Source organism: Euleptes europaea, chromosome 4, assembly GCF_029931775.1.
Source record: "Euleptes europaea isolate rEulEur1 chromosome 4, rEulEur1.hap1, whole genome shotgun sequence".
NCBI lineage: Eukaryota > Metazoa > Chordata > Lepidosauria > Squamata > Sphaerodactylidae > Euleptes > Euleptes europaea.
Window position 1 is genome coordinate 1038316 of NC_079315.1, and position 17943 is coordinate 1056258.

The 17943-nt window shown below is 44.1% G+C and overlaps 1 protein-coding gene across 5 annotated transcripts in view; it reads left to right on the forward strand.

Moving 5' to 3' along the window:
- Positions 1-17943, forward strand: part of KCNMA1 (potassium calcium-activated channel subfamily M alpha 1) — a 372162-nt gene that overhangs the window by 164089 nt on the left and 190130 nt on the right. For all 5 annotated transcript variants that reach the window (XM_056848906.1, XM_056848907.1, XM_056848910.1 and 2 more), the window contains exons 5-7: positions 7229-7304; positions 12926-13001; positions 16150-16320. In XM_056848906.1, the coding sequence (XP_056704884.1) occupies positions 7229-7304; positions 12926-13001; positions 16150-16320 (323 nt within the window). The remainder of the gene's footprint in view (positions 1-7228; positions 7305-12925; positions 13002-16149; positions 16321-17943) is intronic.

Sequence of the window (17943 nt, forward strand, 5' to 3'; positions counted from 1 at the left end):
CATAAGTATATTGCTTTAATTTGTGCACCACCCCAGCAGGGTTGCCAACCTCCAGGTACTAGCTGGAGACCTCCTGCTATTACAACTGATCTCCAGGTGACGGAGATCAGTTCACCTGGAGAAAATGGCCGCTTTGGCCATTGGACTCTATGGCATTGAAGTCCCTCCCCTCCCCAAACCCCGCCCTCCTCAGGCTCCACCCCAAAAACCTTCCGCCGGAGGTGAAGAGGGACCTGGCAACCCTACACCCCAGCCAGGTGGAGGCATACAAGCAGTGTCCTGACATGTGACATCTACTCAACCCAATTTACAGTGCAGTCCTAAACAGAGCTAAACCCTTTGTAACCCTCTTTAGGATTGCACTGTTAATCAACACAGTGACCAAGCCCCTTTGTTGAAACATCTTTTGAGCAAGTCCTTTCTGTTCTCCTCCTCCATGGATTTGTAGGTAGAGTTGTCAACCTCCAGGTCGCACCTGGAGATCTTCCACTGAGACAGCTGATCTCCAGCTGGTCAAGGTAAGGGTTGCCAGCTCCAGGTTGGGGGAAACCATGAGATTTTTGGGGCGGAGCCTGAGGAGGGCAGGGTTTGGGGAGGGGAGGGGCTTCAGTGCCATAGAGTCCAATTGCCAAAGCAGCCATTTTCTCCAGCTGAACTGATCTCTATCGGTTGGACATCAGCTGTAATAGAGGGAGATCTCCAGCTATTACCGGGAGGCTAGCTCCGCCTCCTGCAGCAGCCATTTTGTGGCTGCGCCCACTACCCTGAATCAGAATCGCAAAAGCTCAGAAAGCTTGTGGGCCCCTGTTCTTGACAAAAGGCCTTTTTCGTGTTGAGACGCAGAGCAATTTTTCTATGGGATTTTCCCCAGTCTTTTTCTCCCCCTCTTTTACGTGATTTGATTATTTTGCGTAGGAGTTCCTGCGCTGTGTGACTTAGATCCCATGGAAAGCCCCGCTGCCTTTTGGGTAGGCTAATCCTATCAAAAACATGCATTTAGCATAGTAGATGGTACTGAAGCAAAAATGTCAGGCTAAAATCTTCATCGTTATTTTCCTGAGATTTAGAGTTTTCATGACCTAGATTGCGCTGCTGGTTTCCCATAAACCCAGACACATCAACTCAAGGCCTTAAATCAGGCTTGGCGGGATTGCAGGTAGGGTTGCCAACTCCAGGTTGAGAAATTCCAGGAGATTTGGGGTGGATCCCAGGGAATGAGGGGTGGATCCTAGGGAAGGTGGGGTTTGGCAAAGGGAGGGACCTCAGAGGAGTATAATGCCACAGAGTCCACCCTCCAGTTTCTCCAGGGAAACTGATCTCTGTAGAATGGAAATCGGCTTTAATTCCAGGTAGGGTTGCCCACTCTGGGTTGAGAAATACCTGAAGAGTTTTGGCCATCTGTCAGCAAAGCTGATTCTATGACCTTAGGCAATTCATGAGAGGGAGGGCATCTTGGCCATCTTCTGGGCATGGAGTAGGTGGTCACAGGGAGTGTGTGTGGGGGGGAGGTAGTTGTGAATTTCCTGCATTGTGCAGGGGGTTGGACTAGATGACCCTGGTGGTCCCTTCTGACTCTACGATTCTATGAAGCCAATATAACTAAGCTGGCTCTTAATGACAGGATTAATATTAACCCATATTTCCAAACAAACACAGTTATCCTTCCAACTGTGTATCTGAAAGGTTAAAGGGCGATTGTTCTGCGTTTTGCAGGTTCCGCAACATTTGCAAAGCTTATATTGCTCCTCTTATAATTTATAATTATAGTGTTGGGCCCATCGTATTAATTTGCCTATCGTAATAATAATAATTTAGGGCATATGGCCAAAGGCCGTTACAATCTAAAGTTAAATTAAAGATGCATAAAATAACAAGAGAACAACAATAAAAGCAGATTGGATGGAAATGGGTAAGGGGCCAACAGAGAGGGTGTCCTACAAGCGCAAATCAGGCGACAAGAAATTAGGTTCCAAGCATGACTCAAACAATGAGTGACCTGTCACTCTTAAATCAGCTAGAAAGAAAATAATTTTCTCTGCTGATGGACCCAGGTCAAGGCTGGTTAGGATTGTGGCAAGAAATTTAGATCTTGGCTCCTGATAGAGAGGTCTGAACAAAACATAGTGAGAAAGATCTTCCACTTCTAAGGCTCCACAGGGACACAGGCAACACATAGTTAAATTGTGGAACTCCCTGCCCCAGGATGTGGTGACGGCTGCCAACTTGGAAGGCTTTCAGAGGAGAGTGGACATGTTCATGGAGGAGAGGGCTATCCATGGCTACTGGTCAGAATGGATACTAGTCACGATGCATACCTATTCTCTGCAGATAGATCATGATGGGTAGCTGTGTTAGTCTGTCACTAGCAGAAGAAAAGAGTGGGAGTCCCGTAGCACCTTAAAGACTAACCCATTTTCTGGCACAATTTCGTGAGCCGCAGCTCACTTCTTCAGATACAACTAGAATGTGAGTCCATCTATCCTTAAGTAGAAAGGAGTGAATTAGACACACAATAGCAATGTAAATGTAAGAAGCAAGAAAATGACATTAGCCGGCAGGACCGGAATAGGTGTGAGATGCAGAGGGGTGGTAGGCATGGAGAAATCAGCATTGGTAGTGAGACAGGAATCCCAGATCTCTATTAAGTCCCGGAGAATGCAGAGTCTTGAGCTTCATTATTAATTGTAACTCAGCAGTCTTCTCTCAAGAATCAGAGGAGCAGGCCTATCCTATGAGGTGCTGTGGAACGCAGGCAGGACAATAATGCTGCTGTTTGTGGGGCTTCCTCGAGGCCCCTGGTTGGCCACTGTGTGAACAGACTGCTGGACTTGATGCCCCTTGGTCTGATCCAGCAGGGCCTTCCTTATGTTCTTATGGAGGAGAGGGCTATCCATGGCTACTAGTCCAAATGAATTCTAGTCATGATCCATACCTATTCTCTCCAGTATCAGATGAGCATGCCTATTATCTTAGGTGCTGTGGAAGACATGCTGGATGGTGCTGCTGCAGTCGTCTTGCTTGTGGGCTTCCTAGAGGCACCCGGTTGGCCACTGTGTGAGCAGACTGCTGGACTTGATGCCCCTTGGTCTGATCCAGCAGGGCTTTCCTTATGTTCTTATGGATGATGGGGCTATCCATGGCTACTAGTTAAAATGGATACTAGTCATGATGCATACCTATTCTCTCCAGGATCAGAGGAGCAGGCCTATTATATGAGGTGCTGTGGAGCACAGGCAGGATAAATGCTGCTGCAGCTGTCTTGTTTGTGGGCTTCCTAGAGGCACCTGGTTGGCCACTGTGTGAACAGACGGCTGGACTTGATGGGCCTCGGTCTGATACAGCATGGCTTTTCTTATGTTCTTATTATAATTATATTAGGTGCTGTCGAACGTGGGCAGGATAATGCTGCTGCAGTTGTCTTACTTGTGGGCTTCCTAGATTGGTTGGCCGCTGTGCGAACAGACTGCTGGATTTGATGGGCTGCGGTCTGATCCAGCAGGGCCTTTCTTATGTTCTGCTGTTCTTACTTGGTCTCATTTGGCCCTAAGAGTACGATGAACACAGATGTCCCTGTTCCAAACTTTGCCTTAACTACAAGCTAAGTGTGTGTGTGTGTGTGTGTGTGTACGTGTGTGTACGGGGGTGCTGCCTGTTTTGTCTCAGCCTCACCCCCCACCCACAATATGAGGTTAATAATACTACTGTTACTGAGACTGATTATGAGAGCCAATGTGGTGCAGTGGTTAGAGTGTCGGACAAGGATCTTGGAGACTCGTGTTCGAATCCCTGCTCTGCCATGGAAGGTTGCGGGATTCCCTTGGGCTGGTCGCACACTCTGAGAGTTAACCTACTTCACGGGGTTGTTGAGAGGATAAAAAGGGGTAGAGGAGAAGGACGTAATCTGCTTTGGGTCGCTATGGTGGGGTATAAAGGAAGAAAATAAATAGTAAGTGAATAACACTCACATACGGAGTGCAGGGTTTGAACCTGGGTCTCTCTCTGATTGCAGCTTGACCTGACAGCATTCTCTAGATCTTAATTCTGCATTCCCATGGCCAGTTGCTAGCCCAAGAGCTTCCAGAGGCCTCGATAGGCCAGCCTGGCCCCTGTGTTGCCCCTACCCCACAGGGCGGCCTGGGCACGCCCCGAGCCAGAGACCGACCGGGCAGCTGAGGGCTCACTTACCCTCTGATGTAGTGAGAGAAGGGAAGAAGAAGAAGAAGAAGAAGAAGAAGAAGAAGAAAAGTTGGTTTTTATATGCCACCTTTCTCTACCACTTAAGGAAGAATCAAATCGGCTTACAATCACCTTCCCTTCCCCACAACAGACACCCTGTGAGGTAGGTGGGGCCGAGAGAGCTGTGACTAGCCCAAGGTCACCCAGTTGGCTTCATATGTAGGAGTGGGGGAAACCAACCTGGTTCACTAGATTAGCCTCCACTGCTCATGTGGAGGAGCGGGGAATCAAACCCGGTTCTCCAGATTAGAGTCCACCGTACTTAACTATCGCTCTTAACCACTACACCATGTGGGGGTGAAATGGGTCAGAACATGGAAGTGACACTGCTTTGGGGCAATGCTCTAAGAATCCCTGACATGTCTATGGTAAAGACCATAGAGATTTGGGGAGGGGGGGGTTTCCTCTAGCGTGGCATCATTTCTGTATTCTCATGAAAATCCCCCTCCCCTTTATGCCACCATACTGGTGGGTAAGTGAAGCTGGAAGCCAACGGGTTACGCCCTCAGCTGCCAGTTGGCCTGGCCAGGGGTTCTGGGACTGGGGGAGCCCCACCCAGTGGTACCCTAGGGCTGCCAACAGCTGGGTTGCCCCTCTCCATGGCAGCTTGAACCCCCGCTTTCTGTTTGTAATACGGAACACTGTTTGTAATATGGAAAAGGTAGTGGTGGTGGGGGGTCTGTCATTCGAAGGCAAAATGTACTGGAAGAGAGATCCACTAAGCTACCTTTTTTGGAACCGGGTCATTATATCATAGGTGGTGGTGATACAGAAAATAGCAAAGCGGTGTTGGGAGTTAATCCAACCCTGTACTCAACATAAAATCATAGAATCATAGAGTTGGAAGGTACCACCAGGGTCATCTACTCCAACCCCCTGCACAATGCAGGAAATTCACAACTGCCTTCCCCCGCCACACCCCCAGTGACCCCTACTCCATGCCCAGAAGATGGCCAAGATGCCCTCCCTCTCATCATCTGCCTAAGGTCATAGAATCAGCATTGCTGACAGATGGCCATCTAGCCTCTGCTTAAAAACCTCCAGGGAAGGAGAGCTCACCACCTCCCGAGGAAGCCTGTTCCACTGAGGAACCGCTCTGACTGTTAGAAAATTCTTCCTGATGTCTAGATGGAAATGCTTTTGATTTAATTTCAACCCGTTGGTTCTGGTCTGACCTTCTGGGGCAACAGAAAACAGCTCAGCACCCTCCTCTCTATGGCAGCCCTTCAAGTACTTGAAGATGGTTATCATATCCCCTCTCAGTCTTCTCCTCTGCAGGGTAAACATACCCAGCTCCTTCAACCTTTCCTCATAGGACTTGGTCTCCAGACCCCTCGCCATCTTGGTTGCCCTCCTCTGGACACGTTCCAGCTTGCCTACATCTTTCTTAAATTGCGACACAATACTTCTCCAAGCCAGATTTCAGTGGGATCCTATGCAGCGTCGTTCCAGCCCTCCAACCTTCCCTTCCGGATTTTATAAGCTGTATGTTTATAATACCCAATGTACCTTTACTCCTTTGGGAGAGATTTGCAGCCAAATTGTTTTGTATCGCTCGTAAGTCGTATAATAATTTAAGCCCCTTTTATCTTGTGCAGTATTCCTCAGGCCCTGCGTAGTCAGTCATCTGTGGGGCAGCTAACGGTGCGACCTGAATTTACCAAGAAAAATATAATTCCTTAGGGGGGAGAATAGATTTGCCTAAAAAGAAATGGAAGACTAATTGTGCCTTTGCCAAATTAAGCTGCTATAGGGCAGCTCATCGGGTCTTTGTGAGAGCGTGGAGCAGTTTTGCAATTTTGTGTGTGTGCGTAACATAGAATTATCTGAAATCACACATATCTTTTGTCTGGTTCACTTTAAAATCAGGTTTTCACACCCTCTTTTCAGGGACATTTATGCGAGGGGAGTTCTAAGCTTTCATGATGACTATGTCTCAGAAGACTTTCTATTCCTTGGCTCCATCACCAACCATAAGGGGGACTGCAGCCAAGAAATCAGAAGGTGGTTGAGACTGGGAAGGGCAGCCATGAAGGAGCTAGAAAAGATTCTTAAGTGTAAGGATGTGACTCTGGCCGCCAAGATTAGGTTAATTTGTGCCATCCAATTCCTTACTACTATGTATGGGTGTGAAAGCTGGACAGTGAAGAAAGCTGATAGGAAGAAAGTAGATTCCTCTGAAATGGGGTGTTGGAGGAGAGTGCTACGGATACCGTGGACTGCCAAAAAAACAAATCAGTGGGTTATAGATCAAATCAATCCTGAACTGACCCTAGAAGCTAAAATGACTAAACTGAGGCTATTGTATTTTGCTCACATTATGAGAAGACAAGAGTCATTGGAAAAGACAGTCATGCTAGGAAAAGTTGAGGGCAGCAGGAAAAGAGGAAGACCCAACAAGAGATGGATTGACTCAATAAAGGAAGCCACGACCGTCAGTTTGCAAGACCTGAGCAAGGCTGTTAAAGATAGGACGTTTTGGAAGACGTTGATTCATAGGGTCACCATGAGTCGGAAGCGACTTGACGGTACTTAACACACACATATCTCAGAAGCAAGGCGTCCCTTTTTATAGGTTTTTATAATTCGAAGGCTTTTATGTTTTTGAGTGGTGCACATTTATGTCTTTGGAAATCAATCTTAGGAGGTGACTTTGAGGGTGATCAAGTACTGGATATTCACTGTATCAGCCAATTGGGGAGGGACTGTGGCTCAGTGGGAGAGCATCTGCTTGGCATGCAGAAGGTCCTGGGCTCAATCCTTGGAATCTCCCGTTAAAAGGATTAAGTGGTAAATGAGGCAAAAGACCTCCACCTGAGACCCTGGAGAGCTGCTGCCAGTCCGAGTGGGGAATCCTGACTTTGAGGGACCAAAGATCTGATTCAGTATAAGGCAGCTTCCTCTGCTCATGTGATTTTGTGACTGCCACTGAAAGGCATAATGGGATAAACGTAATATAATTATTTCCCTTTTTGTCCTTTTGTAATTGCAGGTTTAAGGTTTTTACGAGCGCTTAGGCTGATACAGTTCTCGGAAATTTTGCAGTTTCTGAACATCCTTAAAACAAGGTAAGACGTTTGCATCTGTTGTTTCCTTTTCTACTCCTTGAGGACGTGGAAGGGCAAGTTTAGCTGGTATTTCCCCTCCCCCCTTTAGATGCACTTGCTCTGCGAGACCTCTAGATATCAATCGTTGATGGGTTAATTGAGTGAGCGATTTTGATAATTGTGGAGCAAGGCTGGGCTACAAACAGTCTGCCATTGATCTCCCCGCCCATTCTGTGATTTCAAGGAGCTTTTTATTTTATTTTATTGGGTTAGTGAACTTAGAAGGTCAGTGGGGCCAAAATGGTCCCAAAGAGAGAGGTTCCCTCGGTGTGTGTTCATTGTTACAGGTTTTCTAAAAAAAACTTGGTCATTGAATTCTCCAAAATATGCTTTGACAAACAGGTTTGTCTCTTTGGATTCCTGAGTAGGTAATTTGTTACGGAAATCTGAGTAGGAAATCAGTGCTGCTCCTAAGTCCTTGCTTTTTACCATCCAGACTGTTGTGAGGTTGTGGCCCTGAGATTGTTATGACACTCGAAGTGGGAGACTCACCATTCCTATTCAGAAGCCCTGCTCACAAGTTTTGTTGTAGCCGAAGAATGCACAAGGGTGTCGCTGGAGAACAAATCTAAATGAAACCACTATGTCTGCATTGGTATGTCATGTTGAAACTATAGACTCGAGTCCAGTAGCGCCTTAGAGACCGCCAAGAAATTCGGGGGACGAGCTTTTGTAAGCTCATCCCCTGAAAATCTCGTTGGGTTATAAGGTGCTACTGGACTTGAATCGAGCTTTTCTACTGCAGACCAGTAGGGCTACCCTCTGAAACTATGTTGAAACTGTAGTGTCAGATCCTGGTTTCAGATCCTAATGAACCCTAAGTGACCATAATTCATATTGTTGTCCATGTCCAAAAATCACACCAGTAGGGTAATAGCAAAATGTTGGAAAACCACAGAACATTTAACAATACATTCTTAGTATTCCAAACTGTGGCAAATAGCTATGATAGAAAAATTGACATGTCAACTTAGAGTAGTCAAAGATAAAGCTAAAATATTAAATTTCTATGAAAAGTGGCATGATTTTATTTCATTCGCGAATCAGAAAGGTATTCAGCATCTATCTAAGCCCTTCCTTAGATTATGGAAAAGGAATTTTCCAAAATATATAAAGAATAATAATAAAAAAAAACCAGTGCCATCAATGAATTCCTCTCTTATCTGTAACTGTAAGATAAGTTGGAAAATGTGTTAAATGCTAAGCCTTCTGTCAATAATCTGATTCAATTTATGTATTTTAGGTGTTTTTAATTATATTTTTTTTATGTTGTTTTTAAATCACACTAGCCATAGCTTAATTAAACTATGGTTTAATTACCATTAAACTACCATTCTGTGTGACCTTCAGTTCTTCCCTATCTGGAACACTGCACACAGACACACACACACACACACACATATATATATATATATTTACAGGACCAGCAATATACATGTTGCCATAAAAGGTACTAGGCTAAAACAGGTGGATCCCTGCCCGAATGAGTTTACAACCTAAAATGGACAGTGATTCTTCCCCTCCTCCCATTTTGGCACTCTCTAAAATGGGCTGTTAAATGCTCACAGATTTCCTCTTACTTTCCTTGAGTTTTTGCTTTGCTTCATGGCCTACAAAAACAGTATTTTGTAGTGTACAAAGTCAATGAGCGGGAGAAGCTCAGTGAATATAGTAGATGAAGTTCTTGGATTAGAGGGACACACAAATCTCATTCATGCCGTCATGGCAAAGGCCATTCATAATACCGTGATCTTCTGTAAATCAGTCGTCGCATCCCACAAATAGAAAGGGCACATGTTAACCGTTGATGCCTGAGTCTTACGTAATCGTCTGAATGTTGGGGTGGGGGAAGCTAGTCCAGTAGCTCTTTAGAGACCAACAAGATTTTCGGGGTGTCAGCTTTCAAGAGTCAGCACTCCCTTCGTCAGATGTCTCATACCCTGAAAATCTTGTTAGTCTCTGAGGTGCTACTGGACTCAAATCTAGCTGTTCTCCTTCAGACCAGTGGGGCTGCCCTGCCTTCACTAGGGGAAAGGCTTCCCATTTCTTTATCAGATTCTCCAGAGGTCAAGGAGCCTCCATGTAAGCGACTCGTGTGTAGAACTCCAATCAGATAATTGGCAACAGCAGCAGCCAGCACTTTGGTGGAGGAACTCAGGAGAGGGATTTGCACGAGAAAGCCTGCGCATATGTCTCTCCTAGCTGGATGGCAGCAAGGAACTGTTAATGCGGCGTCCTGATAATTAGCTAATTGCAAGGGAAACTGAGTCCTATTATTTACCTACAGTCAGGACAGTTACCTTTGTCATTGACATGTGGCTGCATAGGCTGGCAGATCCATTTATCTGTCATTTTTTATTTTCCATCATTTCATTAAGCCGAGTCAAGGAAACCTCTTCAAATTATTATTGTTAATACACCCCCATTGCTGATTTTTATGATGTTTCGGTGAAACTGCAGGGGCTTAGACTAGACTCGGTCAGAATTAGGAATGGCACAGCTGCCTCCAAGAGCTTAAACAGCAGGAAAATGTTGGAGACTAATCCTTCTCCTATATTTAGAACCTTGGCTGAAAAGACAGAGGCATTTCATAGGCGGGCAGGAAGCAATTTTGCATAAACACGGGAAGCATGAACGGTCATCTAAGGGCCACCAAAACATTTTCGAATTGCTGGTGGATAGAGGCCTGTAAAATTATGCATGGTCTGGAGAGAGTGGACAGGGAGAAGCTCTTCTCCCTCTCTCATAATACTAGAATGCGTGGTCATCTACTGAAGCTGGAGGGTGAGAGATTCAAAACAGATAAATGGAAGTATTTCTTCACACAACACATAGTCAAATTGTGGAACTCCCTGCCCCAGGATGTGGTGATGGCTTCCAACTTGGGAGACTTTAAGAGGGGAGTGGACATGTTCATGGAGGAGAGGGCTATCCATGGCTACTAGTAAAAATGGATACTAGTCATGATGCATGTCTGCTAGTAAAAATGGATAGTAGTCATGATGCATACCTATTCTCTCTAGTATCAGAGGAGCATGGACGTGTTCATGGAGGAGAGGGCTATCCATGGTTGCTAGTCCAAATGGATTCTGGTCGTGATGCACACCTCTTCTCTTCAGGATCAGAGGAGCATGCCTATTATCTTAGGTGCTGTGGGACACAGGCAGGACAATGCTGCTGCATTCGGCTTGTTTGTGGGCTTCTTAGAGGCACCTGGTTGGCCACTGTATGAACAGAAAGCTGGACTTGATGGGCCTTCTTGGTCTGATCCAGCATGGCCTTATTTATGTTCTGATGTTTTTATGTTCTTAAGTCACAGCCGACTCATAGCAACTATATTGGGTTTTCAAGGCAAGACATGTTCAGAGGTGGTTTGCTATTTCTTGCCTACTTCACACAATGCATAGTTAAATTGTGGAACTCCCTGCCCCAGGATGTGGTGATGGTGCCAACTTGGAAGGCTTTAAGAGGGGAGTGGACATGTTTATGGAGGAGAGGGCTATCCATGGCTACTAGTCAAAATGGATACTAGTCAAGATGCACACCTATTCTCTCCAGTACCAGAGGAGCATGCCTATTATATTAGGTGCCATGGAAGACAGGCAGGATAATGCTGCTGCAGTTGTCTTGCTTGTAAGCTCCCTAGAAGCACCTGGTTGGCCACTGTGTGATCAGACTGCTGGATAGGCTTTGGTCTGATTCAGCATGGCCTTTCTTATGGATAAGTTATGTGCCTTTCAAAAGCTCTTTCTGTGCATTTGCTCAGTGAGAATTTTTTACACACACGCCCCTGTTCGCACACATGCACCCATGTGTTCGCAATTCAAACGTGGCAATATCAAGGGTCGATTTGTGGCTGTGAATGAGCCCTTCGGCTCCTGCCGATGGCGAAGAGGGACCCGGCAACCCTAGTGGTGGGGGAATTCAGGCTAGGTGTGTAAGGTGTATATAATGCTAACATGCAAAGGGAGTTACACGGTTTATTTCATTTTTTGTAAAGTGTATAAAAACTATAAATGAATCCTTAAGATATCTCATAATGTATATGCAAAAATTCCAAAATATTCCAGTATACTGAAAGATCCGAAATACGGACCACTTCTGGTCCCAAGCAGTCCAGATAAGGGATACTTAACCTGTAAAAGGTTTACCCCCACTCATAAAGAAAAGCAGGCTTGGAGTTTTCAAATTGTAAGAGTTAGAGAAAATCCTTGGTTACATTTGGAATTTCATTCATTCATTCATTCAATCATTCATTCATTCGTTCGTTTGTTTGTTCGTTCATTCATTCATTCATTCATGCATTCCATTTATTAAGGTCTGAGATCAACCAACACCAATGTAAGGGCACAAACTAAGCACAAGTACAACATATCAAAACAATAAACATTCTTAACTTAGTTAACTCCTAATTTTAGTAATGCTGGGCAGCTAATAAAAAGAATGAAGCCCTCTGCTTCCTTATTAGCTGAGCCAAAGCACACAATCTGGCAACCTTGAGAGAGATTTCATTAAGGCCATTAACAAGGAGAGTGGTTATATAAAATTTATCACATCTGCCTGGAAACTTAGATAAAATAGAGGTAATATACAGGGAACGAATATCCATATAAAATGAACAGTAAAGTAACACGTGTTCAACTGATTCCACAGCATTCCACAGACGGTAGGAGTAAGGATATGTAAATATTTTCCTTTCTAGCAGTGCTGAAGTTAGAACTTTGAAATGGGCCCCAAGTAAATACTCTGCAGTATTTAGGAAATTCTGAGCATAGTTAAATTGTGGAACTCCCTGCCCCAGGATGTGGTGATGGCTGCCAACTTGGAAGGCTTGAAGAGGGGAGTGGACATATTCATGGAGGAGAGGGGTATCCATGGCTACTAGTAAAAATGGATACTCGTCATGATGCATGCCTGTCCTCTCTAGTATCAGAGGAGCATGCCTATTATATTGGGTGCTTTGGAACACAGGCAGGATGGTGCTGCTGCAGCCGTCTTGCTTGTGGGCTTCCTAGAGGCCCCTAGTTGGCCACTGTGTGGACAGACTGCTGGACTTGATGGGGCTGGGTCTGATCCAGCAGGGGCTTTCTTATGTTCTTATGTAATTCGCCAGAATAAAATGTTGATTGTTATTCCCGACCATTGGTAAGTGTGGTAAAAGGTTTGCCCCGTTGACAAAGTGGTGGATCTCTGAGAAAGGAGAGAGAAACATACGTAGGATTGGGCCCTATGAAAGGGGAGGGGCTTCTCCCTCTTACACAAAAATTGGAGTTTCCCCGAAGAGTGGCTGGTTTTATATCTTTCACCTGACTGGATATCCTTACATTACCGATCAAGTGGCTAGGTATTTTATCTGTGGGTTGGTTGTGAATGACGGTGAATGATTTCCCCTCTGTTTAACTTTTATGACTATTTACAAGCGTGCTTTCTGATCTGTGTATCTGTGCTAATTTGCTGCGCAGTGTTTTAGACTGCTTAGTGTTGGTAACAAATGCCTAATAAAGGTTCTGTGAGGATGGAGGGGGAGCTGCTGAGCCGAGAGAAAACTCTGAGAACATCTGTTTATTTCTGCCCTTTACCAGTAATTCCATCAAGTTGGTGAATCTGTGCTCTATATTTATCAGCACGTGGCTGACTGCAGCTGGATTTATACATTTGGTGAGTACACTTTGGTTTCAGGGGATATTCTCTGATCGGTTGTTGATACCTATTACTTCCCTGAACAGGAACAGACTAGAGATGTTTTTTAGTCTTTTAAAAGTTTTCCAAAGCAGCTTCCACTGTTTAAATTTTCTTAAATTGTATTTTTATATGTTAGGATACAGAAAAAAACAGAGGGGAAAAAGAAGGGGAAAAGTCAAATAAAAACAATATGTCAGTGTCCCAGCTTCTGTATAGTAATAGTACATACCTCCGTCATCAACTTTAAACATACACTATTAAAATCTTATATTTATCTTATATTAATATTATATTAATCTTATATTAATTGTTCTTCTGAATTACATATAGAAAAGCAAAAAAAAGGAAGCACTTAATTAGTTGTTAATGATCGAGTAAAGACTATTAAAATTCTGTTAGTACATACTCTTTTTTATGTCAATAATCATAGAATCATAGAGTTGGAAAGGACCACCAGGGTCATCTAGTCCAACCCCCTGCACAATGCAGGACATTCACAACTACCTCCCCCCATGTGACCCATGCTTCTTAGATTACAGCCTTCTGATGCTAAACACTAATTTGAGGTACTATCTCTATGTCCGCCAGAAAGCAGAACTTGAAACACGTGAATAGTTATCATATAATGGTTGCCAATGTTTGCTCAGTGCTTCCAGGGACAAACACAGGAACCGTGAAGGAGAGCAGGGTGACCGCATGCTTGAAAAAAACACGGCTCCCTTTCACGTTTGTGTGGTTGCCCCGGACGAGCTGGCCAAACAAGTCCCAGCTGTGCTCCCTGAAATATTCGGGAAGCAACTGTCACCCTGTCAGAATGCAGATGTTTAGCACAGCTGCTTCAGGTGCAGCTGTAGAGCCACGTCTCTCAACATGCTCTGATCTAATTCTGATAATTAATACATCAATATGTAATTCGGGAATGGCAAGGATGTCCCCCTCCCCTGAGTTTTCTATAACAACAAGTGACCACTAGGTGGCAATATTTCCTTAATAATAAGGGGAAATTTTGTCATCAAATGTAAAGTAGGAACACCATATATTGTAAGAACATGTTACTAATATGTACCAGTAAAAAAATCTTCAAAGGACACCTTAATTGTTAATTACCAATCCTTTCCTCTACCTACAACAGGCACATTCTGAGGTAGGTGGGGCTGACAGAGATCAGAGAGAACTGTGATTGGCCCAAGGTCACCCAGCAGGCTTCATGTGGAGGAGGAGTGGGGAAAACCCCCCAGCTCACCAGCTTTGAGTTTGCTGCCCTTAACCATGACACCACACTTCCATCTGCATCTGACAACCCAACCAGCAACCAGTGAAACAAATGAAAAGAGAAACGAAAGGAAAGGGTTTTTACTTAAGGGAATAGGCAGAACTGATAGGCAGAATTATGCAGAGGACCACCACGAAAACAGCACTTCGTCCTGCTTGGGACAGAAAACTCTGCAGACGTGTTTTGCCCACAAACAATCAAAAATATAGATTTCTGCTGGTCTGCGTTTCCAGTCTTGTTTGCTTGAAAGAAATGTTCCGGGCTCTTGACATACTCAACCACTCACTCACTCCATCAAATTCCAGCATGGCTGGGGTTGGGGACCCCTGCTTGAGAACATTTTGTGTGCCTTTCCACCCCAGCTTAGGGTCCCCAAGTGGCAAGCAGTCAAAGCCATTAAAATACAAACAACATTTAAAAATAAATATGTGTGTGTGTGTTAAGTGCCGTCAAGTCGCTTCCGACTCATGGCGACCCTATGAATCAAAGTCCTTCAAAATGTCCTATCTTTGACTGCCTTGCTCAGATCTTGCAAATTGAAGGCTGTGGCTTCCTTTATTGAGTCAATCCATCTCTTGTTGGGTCTTCCTCTTTTCCTGCTGCCCCCAACTTTTCCTATCATGACGGTCTTTTCCAGTGACTCTTGTCGTCTCATGACGTGACCAAAATACGACAGCCTTAGTTTAGTCATTTTAGCATCTAGGGTCAGTTCAGGATTGATTTGATCGATAACCCACTGATTTGTTTTTTTGGCGGTCCACGGAATCCGTCACACTTTCCTCCAACACCACATTTCAAAGGAATCTATTTTCTTCCTATCAGCTTTCTTCACTGTCCAGCTTTCACAGCCATACATAGTAGTAGGGAATACGATGGCATGAATTAATCTAATCTTGGTGGCCAGTGACACATCCTTACACTTCAAAATCTTTTCTAGCTCCTTCATGGCTGCCCTTCCCAGTTACAATCTCCTTCTGGTTTCTTGGCTGCCGTCTCCCTTTTGGTTGATGGTGGAGCCAAGAAATAGAAAGTCTTGAATAATTTCAATTTCCTCATAGTCAACCTTAAAGTTGTGTAGTCCTGCTTTGGCACTTTCTCTTTTAACTTTCAGCAGTAGTCATTTCAAATCTTCACTATTTTCTGCCAATAATGTAGTGTCATCAGCATATCTCAAATTATTAATGTTCCTCCCTCCAATTTTCACTCCACCTTCATCTAAATCTAATCCAGCTTTCCTAATTATATGTTCTGCATATAGATTGAAGAGATAGGGAGATAAAATACACCTTTGCCAATTGGAAACCACTCCGTTTCTCCATATTCTGTTCTAACTGTGGCCTCTTGTCCAGAGTACAGGTTGCGCATCAAAACGATCAGATGTAGTGGCACACACACACCCATTTCCTTTAAAACCAGCCATAGCTGGTTTTAAATACATATAAAATCCATTAAAACAACAATTTAATAAAACACAAAAGCAATTAAAACCACATAACCAGGAACGAGAGTCAGTGAGGGAAGCCAGATGAAGCAGGGAAGTCTTCAACAGCTGGTGGAAGGCAGGTGGTCGAAGGGAAAAGACAGATCTCCCTAAGGAGGGAATTCCATCATTTTAGTGCCATGACTGAGAAGACCCTGCCTCGGGCTGCCACCTGTTTGGCCCTAGATGGCAGAGGTTCTTGAAGCAGGGCCTTCGGGGAGGATCATCTTGGTCAGGTAGCTTCGTATAAGAGCAGGCAGGCCTTAAGGGTAAAGTTCTGGGAGCGCAGCCCACATGTGCTGTGGATGCACTGACATCTTTCTGCTCCGTGTGCGGAAACCTGTTTATCTGCCGTTCTTCTTCCCTTGTAGGTGGAGAACTCAGGGGACCCGTGGGAAGATTTCAGAAACAATCAAGCGCTTACCTATTGGGAATGTGTTTATTTGCTAATGGTTACTATGTCCACTGTTGGTTACGGAGACGTTTATGCAAAAACAACCCTTGGTCGCCTTTTCATGGTTTTCTTCATCCTCGGTGGATTGGTAAAACTCTTACATTATTTTCCCATAGGATTTATTGTTGTTGTCCCCCCCTGCAGAATAGTAGCTAGGCTTGCCAACCTCCAGGTAGGACCTGGAGATATCCCAGAAGTACTCCCCTGGAGAAAATGGCTGCTTTCGAGGGTGGACTCTACGGCATTAGAAGCTGCAGAGGTCCCTACCCTCCACAAACCCCACCATCCTCATGATTCACCCCCAAACCTCCAGGTCTTGCCCAACCAGAAGTTGGCAACTCTAGCAGTAGCCCTATAGCAAATTCATGAGTCACTTTAAAACAGCTTGTGTAAAGGTTACATTGTGTTGCATTTTGCAGAAACCACTGCTTTAACTAAAATAAGAATACATCTATCTATGATATTAATGCATGCAGATACAGAAAAGTGTCATAGGATTTAACAGGATCGTAAGCCATTACTTTCAAACTAACAATTAGTGGTGGTGTGTTAAGTTGATGATAATGATAGCATTTTAAAGGTAGCTGCGGTTTCAAGAACCCTCCCCGACCCTCTGTGTTCCTTCCCAATATTCCAACAAACACCGTGGCTTCGGATCACCTCTCAAGAGCCGTTTGCCCTTTCTAGACCATGGCAGAACCACACCATGGCACAACTCCATCATACCAGACCATAGCAGCCATGCTAGATAACATGGTGCTAACTAACTGAGGTGCAAATTTCCTAACCAGTTAGCAAGTTATGTCCTTGCTATGCTTGTCCAGCTAAGCAATAACATTGTTTGGGCACACACACACATATAAGAGGAAGACTGCTCTTATCAAATGGATCTTTTTAAAAAAAATCTGTTGGAGCCAAAGACGCTATAGCAGTAGTTCTGTTTTTTGTCTTATTAAACAAAAACAGCATCTTTAGTGCTAAGATTTACCCTCTGCAAGGTAAGTACTGATCATACTCAATGTGCAGCATACAAAATATACATAGGTGTATAATTACTGGACGTAGTCTGACGTATTTTTGTAACTTGACCATACCTCTTTCTGTAGGGATGCTATGTGTACCAGATAGGTTACAGGGGCCATGTACTTGTCTGGATCCAATATTTGTGTGCCAAAACAAAAAGCCAAGTTTACCAGCAGCGGCTCTTAGAAGTATCCAGCCCCTGGAAAATGTTTGTTGGACAAAACATGGCAGATTTATATATATTATTTTCTCCTCATCAACTTTTTCTTTTACATGTCCTTACATGTCCTTATCAACTTTTTGTAAAAGGTAAACTTTTAAAAATATTTATGTATATACATATCAACTCTGTGTGTATACATATATGTGTGTGTGAATATATATATATATGTATGTATATGTATATATATATATATTATTGTAGTTATACCATGTTCATTCTTAAGTACAGAGAGAAAAGCTCCCTGGTATGATGTTTTTATCCTTGGCAATAGGTGGAAACCACTTCATCTGTCTTTTATAAATTAGTTCACACTCCCCCTTTTGATATATCTCAGGGTTTTTGATTGCTTCGTCTTTGGTATTATTATTTTTTTACTTTGGCGGCCTATAAATGTACAATATTTCCACTTGCCCCCTTTCAGGAAATGGTAGCCATGGGCTTTATCACTTTAGATGCCCCCCCTGG